The sequence below is a fragment of the Notechis scutatus genome, chromosome 3 (assembly GCF_049901735.1).
Source record: "Notechis scutatus isolate UNSWTSFEM ecotype Mainland chromosome 3, rNotScu1.2, whole genome shotgun sequence".
Taxonomy (NCBI): domain Eukaryota; kingdom Metazoa; phylum Chordata; class Lepidosauria; order Squamata; family Elapidae; genus Notechis; species Notechis scutatus.
The window spans coordinates 1,853,591-1,868,927 of NC_142011.1; the positions used below are offsets into that span (position 1 = coordinate 1,853,591).

Sequence of the window (15,337 nt, forward strand, 5' to 3'; positions counted from 1 at the left end):
TTTGTAAGCTAAGGATCTACTCTTCCCAAATCTTTCTCAGCTCAACTCTCCGGCCACCAACCCAACTGGACCAGCTGGGAGATTTCGACAGGAAAAACAGCTCTCGGACAATCCTGGAGCTGTTTCCCACTCAGGGTACCTGGCAGACGGGCAATCCCCGAAGTTAAAAGCTCGGAGTTGAGCAGATCCCACGGGACCGACGCGGAGGGACTCGATCCCAGGACAAGCGGCTCGTTGATCGAGGTATCGGTGCTGGAGGAAGTTACGCCAACAGCGTCCACATTCAGGGATCTGGAAAGTTCCCCGAATGCAACTTCGGTCTGACTGGAACCTGGGAGAGAAATGGATCTTATTTATTCATTTATTGGCTTATTCATTTATTTATTCACTTATATATCTATTCATTCATTCATTTGCAAACCATCTCACAGATAAGTGACTCTGGGCAGCTGATAAACCTCATTAACAACAGGGGGACACAATATTAATAACTTATATATTTAAATACAGTGTTTCTCAGCCTTGGAAGTTGAAGGTGATAGATTTCAACTCCCAGAATTCTACCCATCTTCCAAGTTTCCCAAGGCTGAGAAATTGACCAGGCTGGGGAATTCTGGGAGATGAAATCCACCGATCTTCAAGTTGCTAGTTGCGGCAAACATTGTCTTAGAAAATGCTAGGGAGAATTGGGGTGGGGGCTGAAGACAATGCTTCCCTTGAGGGGGAGGTCGCCGAGTAACACCCCCTCCCCTTCCTGGGGGCCTGCTTGCCCCCAACCCTCAGGAGATTTTGCAAGGGCTCCCTTGCTGGAGATCTTAACGTTGGCCATTAGGCAGTTTGAGTTAATCAGAGCCTGCGGATGTTACTCATCGATTTTATATTTAAAGTTCTTTTTATCGGCCATTTAAGTTGCATTTGTTGAGACTGTAAGACCGGATAGTATATAAAGTTCAAATGCAATAAACAAAATTATGTTAAAAACTTTGGCTGGCACAAACTACGCACAACGTTGTAGTTGGTACAACCCCAGTGCAGGCAAAGATAGGGCAGAAAACACCAACACAACAGGAATTGCAATCATTTGACTAACGGATACTGTGTTTAATTTAACTTAATTTAATTTGTTAATTCAATGCCCATGCCGCCCATCTCACTCTTAGGAACTCTGGGGGTCTTGCCATGTTACAAATACAAGGATTCCTTAACTTACAACATTTTGTAGAGCAACCGAAGTTACAACGGCCCTGAAAAAAAACCTTAGGGCCCCCTTTTTCAGACTTACAACCATTGCAACATCCCCACGGTCACATGATCAAAATTGGCGGCCGACTCGTATTTATGACGGTCGCTGGGCTCCAGGGTCATGTCGATCCCATTATGCGACCGTCCAACAAAGCAAGTCAATGGGGAAGCCAGGTTCACTTAACAACCGGGTTACTCCCGGTAACTGAATCACTGCAGGGATTTACTTAATGCATTGCAGTAAGAAAAGATCATAAAAAGGGGCAAAACTTAACGACCATCTCCCTTAGCAACGGGAATTTTGGGGCTCAATGGCGCCTGCCATAAGTTGAGTGTCAACTCATCAAACATTCCTCTGCCTGTTTTAGTAGTTGCCATAAAAAAATAAGGGGTGGAAGAAGGCAATCGGGAAGAGCAGTGCAGCAGTTTGGAAGCAAAAGTACATTCCAAATCTTATCTTTAAAAGATTGTAAGCTCCGGGAAAATATTTAATTGGAGAATGTGACTGATGACACCCAGCCCGTGAAGGTGCTCAATGGGAGAATCCGGTTTATGACACACCCAGGGGGGAGGGAGAGGGAAACAGGGTCCCAGGGGACTGGAAATGACGTAGGCCAGAGTTGGCTTCATCCAGGGCAGGGTCACTGTGTCGCCTCTAATGAATCCTTTGAAGTTTTTTGAAGTTTGGCTCGAGAATCATGATTTCATTAGGGCGATTACTGGAATCCTGACAGCAAATCAAGTGGAAGGGCTACCCATTATCAGAGGCATCTTGGGTAAAGAATAGGAATGTCCCAGCTGATCGCCTTATAGCAACCCTAAATTCTATATCTGCACTCAATTTGTTTTTTGCTTAATACAGGTCACCTTCAAGAAGTGAGAGGAGCCAAATGTCAACTCATCAAACATTCCTATGCCTGTTTTAGTAGTTGCCATAAAAAAGGTAGGGGGGAGGAAGGAAAGCTGGAAGAGCAGTGCAACCATTTGAAAGCGAAAGTCCATTCCAACTCTTCTCTTTAAAAGATTGTAACTAAAATAACAGAGTTTTTGCCCTCAGATATATTTAATTGGAGAACATGAATGAGGACACCCAGCCCGTAATTGGAGAACGTGATTGATGACACCCAGCCCGTGAAGGGGCTCAATGGGAGAATCCGGTTTATGACACACTCAGCAGGGAGGGAGGGAGGAAACAGGGTCACAGGGGACCGGAAATGACATAGGCCAGAGTTGGCTTCATGCAGGGCAGGGTCACTAGGTCGCCTCTAATGAATCCTTCGAAGTTTTTTGAAGTTTGTCTCGAGAATCATGATTTCATTAGGGCACTTGCTGGAATCCTGATATCGAGGATTACTCATAAACCACAATTTTGTTCCTGCCACCCTCCTCTTCCTCTTACCCTTTCCAGCTGCTGACTTCACTCTGGCCACTTTGGGAGAGGAGACCATCGACGTTTTCTTCCGAGGCCCTTCGGGCCCCTTGCCAGCTTTCTCAGTGGGGGCAGACCCCTCCCCAGAAGAGGCCAAGGGACGGTGGCCTTTCAGGAAGGAGAATTTACTGCTGACTGCCGGACCTTCAGCTGGAGACTTGGCAGGTTTCGTGGGCCCCGACCTGGGGATTTCCTCTGTTTTCCTGTCCTTGTTGGGGTGTCCGGAGAGGTTCGGCGAGATCACCTGGCCTGACCCTTCATCCGGCTGGACCTCCGTGTCCGCTGCTTGGTTCAAGTCCATTTCCTCCAATATCGCCGCCATCAGCCCCGAGTTGAAGCTGATGGGGTTCTGGAGAGCCGCCATGTAGGAGTCTCGGTAACGGCACCGTGGCTCATGGGTCTTGGAGTCCGGGCTCAGTTTCCTTCTCAGACAGGGGGTGCAGGGACCCTCCTCCAAATCTTGCTCTTTCCCACAATCCCAGGCCACACCCAGAGGGCCAGGTTTCCCATTGGGTTGAAGAAGCACCTTCTCAGCCTCTGGTGGAAGGTGATGAGGAGCCACCGATGGAGAAGACATCTCAACCTTGGGAGGTTCTTCTGAAAACTCCACCAGGTTGACATATTCGCCTTCCAGGTTCTCGCTGATGATGTCGCAGAGGCTGGGCACCACAAAGAGGGTGGACCTCTTCCAGGAGCCCCGGTCCACCTTGATGAGTCCAGGATACTTGCCTTGAGATGGTTTGGAGGCCTGGTCTCCACCGCTGGGGTGGTTTGGAGGCTCAGGGTGGACGGAGTCCTTCTCCATGGGAGGTTCTGCTTTGGGGAGCTGGACAAACTCCGGGGTCGCTATTTTATTCCATGGGACGGGGACAATGCCGTTGCCGGTGGCCACCAGGCAGGTGCGCAGGGTTGGCCGTTCCAGGTCCCGGTTGATGTCCTCCAACCAGGCTTCGGTGAAGAGCCACGAACAAGAGGCATCAGGGATGGGGATCTTCTCAACGGTGGTCAAGTCCCTGGAGAGACACTTCACCACCAGGCAGGCCGACTGCTCCCCACAAGGCTCGGCTTGGAGGTAAAAGTCTCCCGGTCGGAGCAGGAGGGGGTTCAAGGGGCTAAGATGGACGGACACCTTCTCGTGGAGGCACAAGGGCCAGCCTTCATGCAGGAAGACACAGCCAGAGTAGGGGGCCTGGGGGAGAGGGAGAGAGAAGGAAAGAGGAGAAGCCGTGGAGTGAAACCATCTAATTCTCCAAAACTTTTAACTGTTTTTATATTTATAATTGGCCCTCCCATCCCGGACATAAACTGCTTCAACTCCTTCCCTCAAAATGACACTACAGAGCATTGTGCACCAGAACAATTAGACACAAGGGGAGTTTTTTCCTGAAAGCCATCACTCTGCTAAACAAATAATTCCCTCAACACTGTCCAACTATTTACAAAGTTTGCATTACTATTACTATTAATCTTCTCATCACTCCTTATCGCCCATCCCCTCCCACTTGTGACTGTCTGACTGTAACTTTGTCACTTGTACCCTAACGATTTATATTGACTGTTTCCTAGTATTATTTGTTTGCTTATTTGTACCCTCTGACTATCATTAAGTGTTGTACCTGATGATTCTTGACAAATGTATCTTTTCTTTTATGTACACTGCGAGCATCTGCACAAAAGACAAATTCCTTGTGTGTCCAACCACACTTGGCCAGTAAAGAATTCCATTCCATTCCATTCCATTCTATTCTATTCTATATTTCTATTCTGTTCTGTTCTGTTCTATTCCATTCTATTCCATTCTATTCTATATTCTATTCTATATTCTATTCTATATTCTATTCTATATTTCTATTCTGTATTTCTATTCTATATTTCTATTCTGTTCTGTTCTATTCCTACTCTACTCTACTCTACTCTATACTCTATTCTATCTATTCTACTTATTCCATTCTATTCTATTCTATTCTATTCTATTCTATTCTATTCTATTCTATTCTATTCTATTATATTCTTATTGTACTCTCTGACTATCATTAAGTGTTGTACCTGATGATTCTCGACTCTTGACAAAAGTATCTTTTCTTTTATGTACACTGAGAGCATTTGCACCAAGACAGATTCCTTGTGTATTCTATTCTATTCTATTCTATTCTATTCTATTCTATTCTATTCTATTCTATTCCAATCCATTCCATATTCTATTCTATATTTCTATTCTATATTCTATTCTATATTTCTATTCTATATTTCTATTCTATTCTGTTCTGTTCTATTCCTACTCTACTCTACTCTACTCTACTCTACTCTACTCTACACTACACTCTATTCTACTCTATTCTATCTATTCTACTTATTCCATTCCATTCCATTCTATTCTATTCTAAGAATGCACTGTGTCAGAGTTCCAGAAAAACCCAACTCCAACCAAAAACTCAGAGACAGGCATTTTCTCAAAAGTTTCCATTTGGTTAGAGTTGTCCTACTGGCACATCTGGGAAAGTCCTGAGCCTGAGAGTTCCGGGTTTTCCTTCAATCATTCAAAACGCAAAACCTACCCCCATGCACCCCTCAGTCCATCACATGCCCCATCACCATCCGTTCCAACTGGAGGCATCCCCTCTACTCCTCCCCACCCAGGTGCAGGAATCACATGACCTTGACCGAAAAGAAGAATGCTATGATGTCTAACCACATCCGCTCCGTGAAATCCCCCCTCCCGACTTCCCAAGCACAAGAATGTAGCAGCGTAGAAGCTCGTGGTGCTAATATGGCTTCCAAAGCTGACATACTGATGAAGTTACCTAGTGTGGTAGTGAGGTGTCTGTAAGCACACAACCAGGCTCAAAGACCACCAAGGACCCCATGGTTCTCCTCCTTCTCCTCCTTTCCACAAACCCTACTCCCTTCTAGCACTGATGACGTTCCCTAGTTGGGTCATGTAATGTCTGCAAGAAAATAACCAAGCTCAGAGAGACCAAGAACCCCACAGTCCTCCTCCTCCTCCTCTCTGCAAACCCCACTCCTTTCTAGCACTGATGATATTACATACTTGGGTCATGAAATGTCTTTTTTAAAAAAAACAAGTAAACTCAGAGAACACCAAAGATCTCATAGACCTCCTCCTCCACTCTACAAGCCTCACTTCCTTCTAGCACAGATGGGGAATTCTGGGAGTTGAAGTCTCCTCCCCCATCTTCAAGTTGCCAAAGATTGTCCCCTAAGACTAGAAGGCCCTGCCATGAGTCAACAAGAGCTGTGCAACTTTTTTCTTTTGCAATAGTTGTCGGCAGGTGGGAGACACACGGCCTGATTTTATTGCACAACTGCAATTCTACCATTTGCATGAAGTTACCATGCTGGGTGTGTCTTTGCTGGGGCTTGCTCCAGACACCTGTGGGCGCTGCACTGGAGCCCAACATCCCAGAGCTGACAATTACATGGAGAGGGAGAGAGAGAGGGAGAATGAGAAAAAGAAAGAATGAGAGAGAGACAGAGAGAAAGGTAGAAAAAGAGAGAGAGAAAGAGAGAAAGAATGACAGAGACAGGAAGAAAGAGAAAAAGAATGAGAGAGAGAGAGAAAAGAGAAAGAGAAAGAATGAGAGAATATGAGAGAGAGAGAGAATGAGACAGAGGGAATGAGAAAAGGAGAGAGGAAAAGAAAGAGAGAGAGAAAGAGAATGAGAGAATGACAGAGAGAGAATGAGAGAGAAAAAGAGAAAGAATGAGAGAGAAAAAGAGAGAGAGAATGAGAGATAAATGAGAAAGAGACAGAGAAAAGGAGAAAGAGAGAAAGAATGAGAGAGAATCAGAGAGAGAGAATGAGAGAAAGAGAGAAAGAGTGAGAGACAGAGAGACATACCAGGGCTGGGGATTTTCCTTCTGTACTTACACAGGCAGCTTGTCGGATGTGCTCCAGGAGACGCTTCAGAGGGATGAGGAAGTCCAGGAGGCAGCACAGCCCATCCCCGTGGTACTTGGACTCCAGGACCCGGAAGAGCTGGCTCAGCACCGTGGGAGCTGTGACCTCGAAGGGAGGGAAGAGCCCTGACAAGGTGTTCTGCACAGCGGCATCCAGAGATTGGGGGTCCTGCCGTGGGGAAGGAAAGAAGGAAGGGAGAAGGAGGGGGAGAAAGGGAAGGGGGAGGGGGAGGGGGAGAAGAAAGGGAGAGAAGGAGAAGTAGGAGAAGGAAGAAGAGGAGAAGGAGAAAGGAAGGAGGAGGAGGGGAAAGGGAGGGAGGGAGGAGGAGGAGAAAGGGAAGGGGAGGAGGAAGAGGAGGAGAAGGAGGAAAGGAGGGAGGGAGAGAAGGAGAAATAGGAGAAGGAAGAAGAGGAGAAGGAGAAAAGGAAGGAGGAGGAGAGGAAAGGGAGGGAGGGAGGAGGAGGAGAAAGGGAAGGGGGAGGAGGAAGAGGAGGAGAAGGAGGAAAAGGAGAAAGGAGGGAGAGAAGGAGAAATAGGAGAAGGAAGAAGAGGAGAAGGAGAAAAGGAAGGAGGAGGAGAGGAAAGGGAGGGAGGGAGGAGGAGGAGAAAGGGAAGGGGGAGGAGGGGGAGGAGGAAGATGAGGAGAAGGAGAAGAAAGAGAGAGAAGGAGAAGTAGGAGAAGGAAGAAGAGGAGAAAGAGAAAGAGGATGAGGAGGGGAAAGGGAGGGAGGGAGGAGGAGGAGAAAGGGAAGGGGGAGGAGGAAGATGAGGAGGAGGAGAAGGAGAAGGGAGGGAGAGAAGGAGAAATAGGAGAAGGAAGAAGAGGAGGAGGAGAAAAGGGAGGAGGAGAGAAAAGCGAGGGAGGGAGGAACAGGCATTTATTTTATTATTTAGTAAATTTATCTGTCAGCCTTCTCACTTGTCAAGCAATTCACGGTGACTTACAGTGTCATAAAACACAATCTAAAACAGGCTTGTCCAACCCACGGCCCACGGGCCGCATGCGGCCCAGGTCGCCTCGTAATGCGGCCCAACGCCCACCCCAACCTTCATGAAAGATCCAGCGAGGAGGAGGAGGAGAGGCAGGCGCGAGGCGGGGCGAGGCGAGCAACAGAAAAGGCGGGCAGCTGCAGCCCAAAAGTCCCGCCCGCCACCTCCTGCTGTTGCCGCCACCGCCGCCACCGCTGCTGCTTCTGCCCCGCCACCGCTGCCGCCGCTGCTGCATTTGCAGGAGGAGAGGTAGGCGCGAGGCGGGCGAGCTTTCTCCCCCTCCACCCCCGCAAAATTTGGCCGGAAAATTATAAAATAAAAATAAATAATTTTTAATAAAAAAATAATAATAAATAATTATTTTATTTTATTAATAATTTAATTATTTAATTTAATTTAATTTAATTTAATTTAATTTAATTTAATTTAATTTAATTTAATTTAATTTAATTTAATTTAATTTAATTTAATTTAATTTATTATTAAATTAAATTTAATTTAATTTAATTTAATTATGTGCGGCCCAAACCAAATTTTCATCTTCTAATGTGGCCCAGGGAAGGTGAAAGGTTGGACACCCCTGATCTAAAACAATCAAAGCACCAGTAGAAGAGTCCAGGGTTGAACTGCGGGGTCCTGGCTTGTTTACTTGCAAGGCGTTTTGTGACCCAGCTGGGGAACATCATCAGTCCTAGAAGGGAGACAGAACAAGTCTAAACCCCCCCTCCCTTCTAGCACTGATGATGTTCCCTAGTTGGGTTATGAAACATCTGCAAGGAAACCACCAAGCCCAGAGAGCACCAAGGACCCCACAGTCCTCCTCCTCCTCCTCCTTCTCCTCTTCCTTCTCCTCCTCCTTTCTGCAAACCTCATTCCCTCCTTGCACTGATGATGTTACCTAATTGGGTCATGAAATGTCTCCAGGAAAGCAACCAAGTACCCCAAGAGCACCAAGGACTCCACAATAATCAAAGCATGAAAACCACAAAGCATCAATTATTAATTATAAATAATTCCCTCAACACTGTTCAACTATTTACAAAGTCTGCACTACTATCACTGTTAATCTTCTCATCACTCCTTATCACTCATCCCATCTCACTTGCGACTGTATGGCTGTAACTTTGTCACTTGTATCCTTACGATTTAGATTGACTGTTTCCTGGTATGATTTGATTGCTTATTGTATCCTATGACTATCATTAAGTGTTGGATCTGATGATTCTTGACTCTTGACGGATGTATCTTTTCTTTTATGTACACCGAGAGCATTTGCACCAAAGACAAATTCCTTGTGTGTCCAATAAAGAATTCTATTCTATTTTCTATTCTGTTCTGTTCTATTCTATTCTGTTCTATTCTATTCTATTCTATTCTATTCTATTCTATTCTATTCTATTCTATTCTATTCTATTCTTATTCTATTCTATTCTATTCTCTATTTTTTATTCAATTCTATTCCTATTATCTACTATTCTTTTTTCTGTTCTATTCTATTCTATTCTATTCTATTCTATTCTTTCCAATATCTATTCTATTCTATTCTATTCTATTCTATTCTATTCTATTCTATTCTATTCTATTCTATTCTATTCTTTATTCTATTCTATTCTGTTCTTCATTCTATTCTTTATTCTATCCTATCCTATATTTTCTTTTCTATTCTATTCTATTCTATTCTATTCTATTCTATTCTATTCTATTCTATTCTATTCTATTCTATTCTATTCTATTCTATTCTCTATCCCGTTCCTTCCATCCCATCCCATTCTATTTAAATTCTATTCCTATATCCTTCTATTCTATTCTATTGTACCCTATGACTCTCATTAAGTGTTGACCCTGATGATTCTTGACTCTTGATATCTTTTCTTTTATGTACACTGAGAGCATTTGCACCAAGACAAATTCCGTGTGTGTCCAATCACACTTGGCCAATAAAAGGATTCTATCGATCTTTCTATTAAAATCAGAACACTGGAATGGGGCTGAATTGCAAACATCGGTAAGTTTGGAGAAGAAAAAAAAACCTCTTGATGGATCAAATTTCAACCCACGGCAACTCATAGGATGGCCCAGATCCACAAGTACCTGGTTCGCACCATTTTTAGGACCCCATTCTTTCTTTGGGTTGGCCCAATAAAATTAAATTGATATTAATTTGCTGCTCGACGTTTAAATGTTTTCATTATGTCATTACGGTATTTCTAACATGGTACGATGCCCAGAGTTGCGAATAATGAGATGGGCGGAATGTACATTGAGTCAACAAATTTAATTAAATTAAACGGAGCATCCGTTAGTCAAATGATTGCAATTCCTGTTGTGTTGGTGTTTTCTGCCCTATCTTTGCCTGCACTGGGGTTGTACCAACTACAACGTTGTGCGTAGTTTGCACCAGCCAAAGTTTTTAACGTAATTTTGTTTATTGCATTTGAACTTTATACCATCCGGTCTTACAGCCTCAACGAATGCAACTTAAATGGCCGATAAAAAGAACTTTAAATATAAAATCGATGAGTAACATCCGCAGGCGCTGATTAACTCAAACCGCCTAATGGTCAATGTTAAGATCTCCACCAAGGGAGGCCTTGCAAAATCTCCTGAGGGTTGGGGGCAAGCAGGCGTCCAGGAGGGGGAGGGGGTGTTACCTGGCGACCTCCCCCTCAAGGGAAGCATTTTCTAAGACAATGTCTGCCACACGGAGCAACTTGAAAATGACTTCAACTCCCAGAATTCCCCAGCCTGGCCAGTGTTTCTCAGCCTTGGGAACTTCAAGATGGGTGGACTTCAATTCCCAGAATTTAAAGAAGCTAGACAGTCACTTGTCTGACATAGTATAGGTTCTAGTCCTTGAACATGGGGCTGGACTAGAAGACCTCCAAGGTCCCTTCCAGTTCTCTTCTCTTCTATATTCTATTCTGTTCTATTCTATTCTATTCTACTCTATTCTTTATTGTATTCCATTCCATTCTATTCTATTCGATTCTTTATTCCATTATTTATGCTATGCTATGCTATTCTATTCCTGTATTTCTGAAGGATTCTATTCTATTCTATTCTGTTCTGTTCTGTTCTGTTCTGTTCTGTTCGTCCATTCCATATTCTATTCCATATTTCTATTCTATTCTATTCCTATTCTACTCTACTCTACCACCTACTCTACTCTACTCTACTCTACTCTACTCTACTCTACTCTATGCTCTATTCTACTCTATTCTATCTATTCTACTTATTCCATTCCATCCATTCCATTCTCTATTCCATTCTATTCTATTCTATTATATATTATATTCTATTCTATTCTATCTTATTCTATCTATTCTACTTATTCCATTCCACCCATTCCATTCTTCTATTCTATTCTATGCTATTCTATGCTATTCTTTATTCCATTTTCTATGTATGCTATGCTATTCTATTCCTGTATTTCTGTAGGATTCTATTCTATTCTATTCTGTTCTGTTCTGTTCTGTTCTGTTCCATTCCATTCCATATTCTATTCCATATTTCTATTCTATTCTATTCCATATTTCTATTCTATTCTATTCCTATTCTACTCTACTCTACTCTATGCTCTATTCTACTCTATTCTATCTATTCTACTTATTCCATTCCACTCCATTCCATTCTCTATTCCATTCTATTCTATTCTATTCTATATTATATTCTATTCTCTATTCTACTCTATTCTATCTATTCTACTTATTCCATTCCACTCCATTCCATTCTTCTATTCTATTCTATGCTATTCTATGCTATTCTTTATTCCATTTTCTATGTATGCTATGCTATTCTATTCCTGTATTTCTGTAGGATTCTATTCTATTCTATTCTATTCTTTATTTCATTATCTATGCTATGCTATGCTATTCTATTCCTGTATTTCTCTTCTCTTCTCTTCTCTTCTCTTCTCTTCTCTTCTCTTCTCTTCTCTTCTCTTCTCTTCTCTTCTCTTCTCTTCCCTTCCCTTCCATTCCATTCCATTCCATTCCATTCCATTTCTATTCTAAATTCCCCAGCCTGACCAGTGGAGGGATGGGTGGACTTCAACTCCCAGAATTCCCCAGCCAGCAGAGCATACCGTCAATTGTTCTTCGTACGTTTGGTCCTCCAGCCCCCTGATCCTCTTTGTTGCTCCTCCCTGCACTCTTTCCAGAGTCTCAACGTCTTTTCCAATATCGTGGCGACCAACACTGGGTGCAGGATTCCCAGCGTGGCCTCCCCAAGGCTTGATAAAGCGGTGCTAACGTTTCACGTGATCTTGAATCCTGGAGGGCGGGAGGAGCGTTGTTGGGAGACACCCCCATCCCTTCTCACTTTATGTCCACAGTAGAGATCTTGTGGTTCAGCAGACTTCACGGGGAAAGAGAGAGAGAACTTGTCCAACCAGTTTTTCCATCCACCCACCACCCCTTCCTTTTGCCCGGATGGCTGCAGGTGAAAATTCTGCAGGAAACACCTTCATTTTCAACCGGAAGGGATTTTCTCCCCAGAGAAAAAGTGTTCAATTAATTACAACTCTGGCAGTATACAATTTAATCCATATAATACAACATTAATCTCTCTCTCTCTCTCTCTCTCTCTCTCTCTCTCTCTCTCTCTCTCTCTCTCTGTCTATCTATCTATCTATCTATCTATCTATCTATCTATCTATCTATCTATCTATCATCTATCTCATCTATCTAAAAGCGAAATACCACTCAGGCATCATCACAAAATCTCCAGAACCGTAAAGCCTACAAACTTGAAATTTGCCACGTATGTTCCTCTTGGCTTCTAGGGGCTCACTAAGGATTTTTTGAAATGACATTAGTATTTTGTATATTATTATTATTATTAACATGCTCTGATGCTAAAGAGTTCCACTCCCCCTCCCCACCTGGAAAGAAATCTCTTCCAAATGCAAAGCGCAAGCAGAGGAGAAGAGTTTCCATTTCAGTTTCACAGCACCAAGCAGCTTTAGTACAAAACAGCTGAGCTAAGCCACCTCGAGGCTCCTTGCTGTCTCCTTCTTGCTCACACAGCAAAACTGCTTCAGTTTCCAAACAGCCCTCAACTCTCTCACACACTGACAGGACGCTAGCCAGATGAATACTGATGGATGCTGATAGGCAGAGGCTAAAAAAAAATTCCCCTTATTTTCCTCCTCAAAAACTACGCCCGATCCTATCTATTCACTTAACCACGGTGGGCAGATAGGCCATAAAATGAGGCGGAACTCAGTGAACAAACGTCTCACTACACGAGAAGAATTTGGGGCTCAAACGGAGCACAGTGGCCAAGTCAAAATACTCAAATCGACCCGGTTAAAATAGCTCGATCGGGCAATTAAAGAACCGCTGCACATGCGCACATGCTCCCACTGGTGAGCTGGTCTTTGGATCACTGCTGCACATGCAGAGGGGCGCATGCATGGGAGGGCGACAGGACAGACGCACATTGCATTTTTGGGGTATGCTCGCATGCGCACGCTTTGGGCCCTCGGTGCCAAAAAAGGTTCACCATCACTGCGCTAGTGTATAAACAAGAGAGCCAACCTTACTTTCTTCTAGCACTGACGTTGTTCCCTAGTTGGGTCATGAAAGATCTGCAAGAAAACTGCCAAGTTCGGAGAGCACCAGGAACTCCCCCCTTGATGGATGGTTCTAATCGTAAAGAAATTTCTCCTTATTTCTAGGTTGCTTCTCTCCTTGATCAGTTTCCATCCATTATTCCTTGTCTGGCCTTCGGGTGCCTTGGAAAACAGCTTGACCCCCTCCTCTCTATGACAGCCCCTCAAATATTGGAAAGCTGCTCTCCTGTCTCCCCTGGTCCTTCTCTTCCCTAGACTAGCCAGGGCCAGTTCCTGCAACCGTTCTTTGTGTGTTTCATCCTCCAATCCCCTAATCATCTTTGTTGCTTTTCTCTACACTCTTTTAAGAGTTTCAATATCTTTTTTTACAGGATTCCAAGTGTGGCCTTACCAAGGCATTACAGAATAGAATAACAGTGTTGGAAAGGACCTTGGAGGTCTTCTAGTCCAGCCCCTGGCTCAAGCAGGAGACCCTACACCATTTCAGACAAGTGACTGTCCAGATTCCTCTTAAAAACCTCCAGTGGATATGAAGCACCCACAACTTCTGGTGGCAAGCTGTTCCACTGGTTCATTGTCCTCACTGTGAAGAAGTTTCTCCTTACTTCCAGGTTGCTTCTCCCCTTGATCACTTTCCACCCATTGCTTCTTGTCCTGCCTTCAGGGGTTTTGGAGAATAGCCCGACCACCTCTCCTCTGTAGTAGCTCCTTAAATCTCGGAAGGGCTACTATCATGTCCTTCGCTTCGTTACTAGAGATACCTCCTTTCCTGCCACCGTTCTTTGATGTTTTCTCCTCCAGGTCTTTCATCTTTAGTTGCTCCTCTCTGCACTCTTTCCAGAGTCTCAATCTCATTTTTTATATCGTGGCGACCAAAACTGGATGCCGGATTCCAAGTGTGGCCTTTCTAAAGCATCATAAAGTGGTATTAACCCTTCCAGTGGTCTGGATTCTATGCCTCGGTTGACTCCCTCTTCTTTGGGGCAGCCCCTCAGATGCTATCCTGTCACCCCAAGTCCCTTCTCTTCCCTAGACTAGCCAGGCCCAGTTCTTCCTCCAGTCCCTTAATCATCTTCGTGGTTTCTTCTCTTCCCTTCTGGCGCTTTGGAGAATAAATTGACTCCCTTTCTTCTTTGGGGCAGCCCCTCAAATACTGGAAGGCTGCTATCCCAATCCTTCTCTTCAATAGCAAGGTTTACTCAAGGAGTAAGGGTTGCAGAGTAAATGAGAGGCAGCCCTGGAGAACTAGCAACTGGCATAGTAAGAGAGTGAGCATGCCGCAGCAAGTAGCTGGGGGCGGTTTCACCCGGAAGCAGCCCAGGCAGCTGGCCAGGTGGCATCAGAGGTGGCCCAGGTAAAATGCAAACAGGGAGCGGTACGGCCGTGCCACAAACGCCTTGTTTGCAGAGGAACTGGGAGAACCCGCCCTGATCTCCCCAAAGGGAGATGGGTAAGGGCTGGATCCCGACCGATAATAAAGACTCGGGCCCTACAGGTGGTCCTTGAGTTACGACCGTTTGTTTAGTGACCGTTCAAAGTCACCACGGCACTGGGAAAAAAAAGTGGGGGGGATTGATGACCGTTTTCTCACGCTAACCACCCTTGCAACATCCCTGGGATCCGATGATTCGAACTGGGACGCCTGGCAACTTGTTTCATAGTTACGACGGTCACGGTGTCCCAGGGTTGGGGGGGTATTACGTGATCCCCCTTTTGCGACCTTCGGACAAGAAAAGCCAATGGGGGGAGCCGAATTCGCTCAACAACCGGGTGGTAGATTTAACTGCAGCGATTCGTTTAACGACGGTGGACAGGAAGGTTGTAAAAGGAGGTAAAACTCATTTAATAAGGGAATGGGAATTGCAGGGAGGAGGAGGAACAGGAGGAGGAGGAGGAGGAGAGGAGGAGGAGGAGGAGGAGGAGGAGGAGGAGGAGAAGAAGAAGAAGAAGAAGAAGAAGAAGAAGAAGAAGAAGAAGAAGAAGAAGAAGAAGAAGAAGAAGAAGAAGAAGAAGAAGAAGAAGAAGAGGAGGTGGGGAAGGAGGAGGAGGAGGAGGAGAGAAGAAGAAAAGAAGGAGAAGAAAGAAGAGGAGGTGGGGAAGAAGGAGGAGGAGGAAGAGGAGAAGAAGAGGAGGAGGAGGAGGAGGAGGAGGAGGAGGAGAAAAGGTAGAAGGAGAAGAAAGA

At 44.7% G+C, this 15,337-nt stretch overlaps 1 protein-coding gene across 1 annotated transcript in view; it reads right to left on the reverse strand.

Annotated features, from left to right (window-relative positions):
• Window positions 1–13,965, reverse strand: part of KIAA1755 (KIAA1755 ortholog) — a 49,535-nt gene extending 35,570 nt beyond the window's left edge. Inside the window, exons 1-5 of the mRNA XM_087958972.1 lie at window positions 13,885–13,965; window positions 11,665–11,826; window positions 6,561–6,758; window positions 2,642–3,860; window positions 140–331 (exon numbers count right to left, since the gene is read on the reverse strand). Of these exons, the coding sequence (XP_087815098.1) occupies window positions 140–331; window positions 2,642–3,860; window positions 6,561–6,758; window positions 11,665–11,826; window positions 13,885–13,965 (1,852 nt within the window). The remainder of the gene's footprint in view (window positions 1–139; window positions 332–2,641; window positions 3,861–6,560; window positions 6,759–11,664; window positions 11,827–13,884) is intronic.
• Window positions 13,966–15,337: the final 1,372 nt, after the last annotated feature.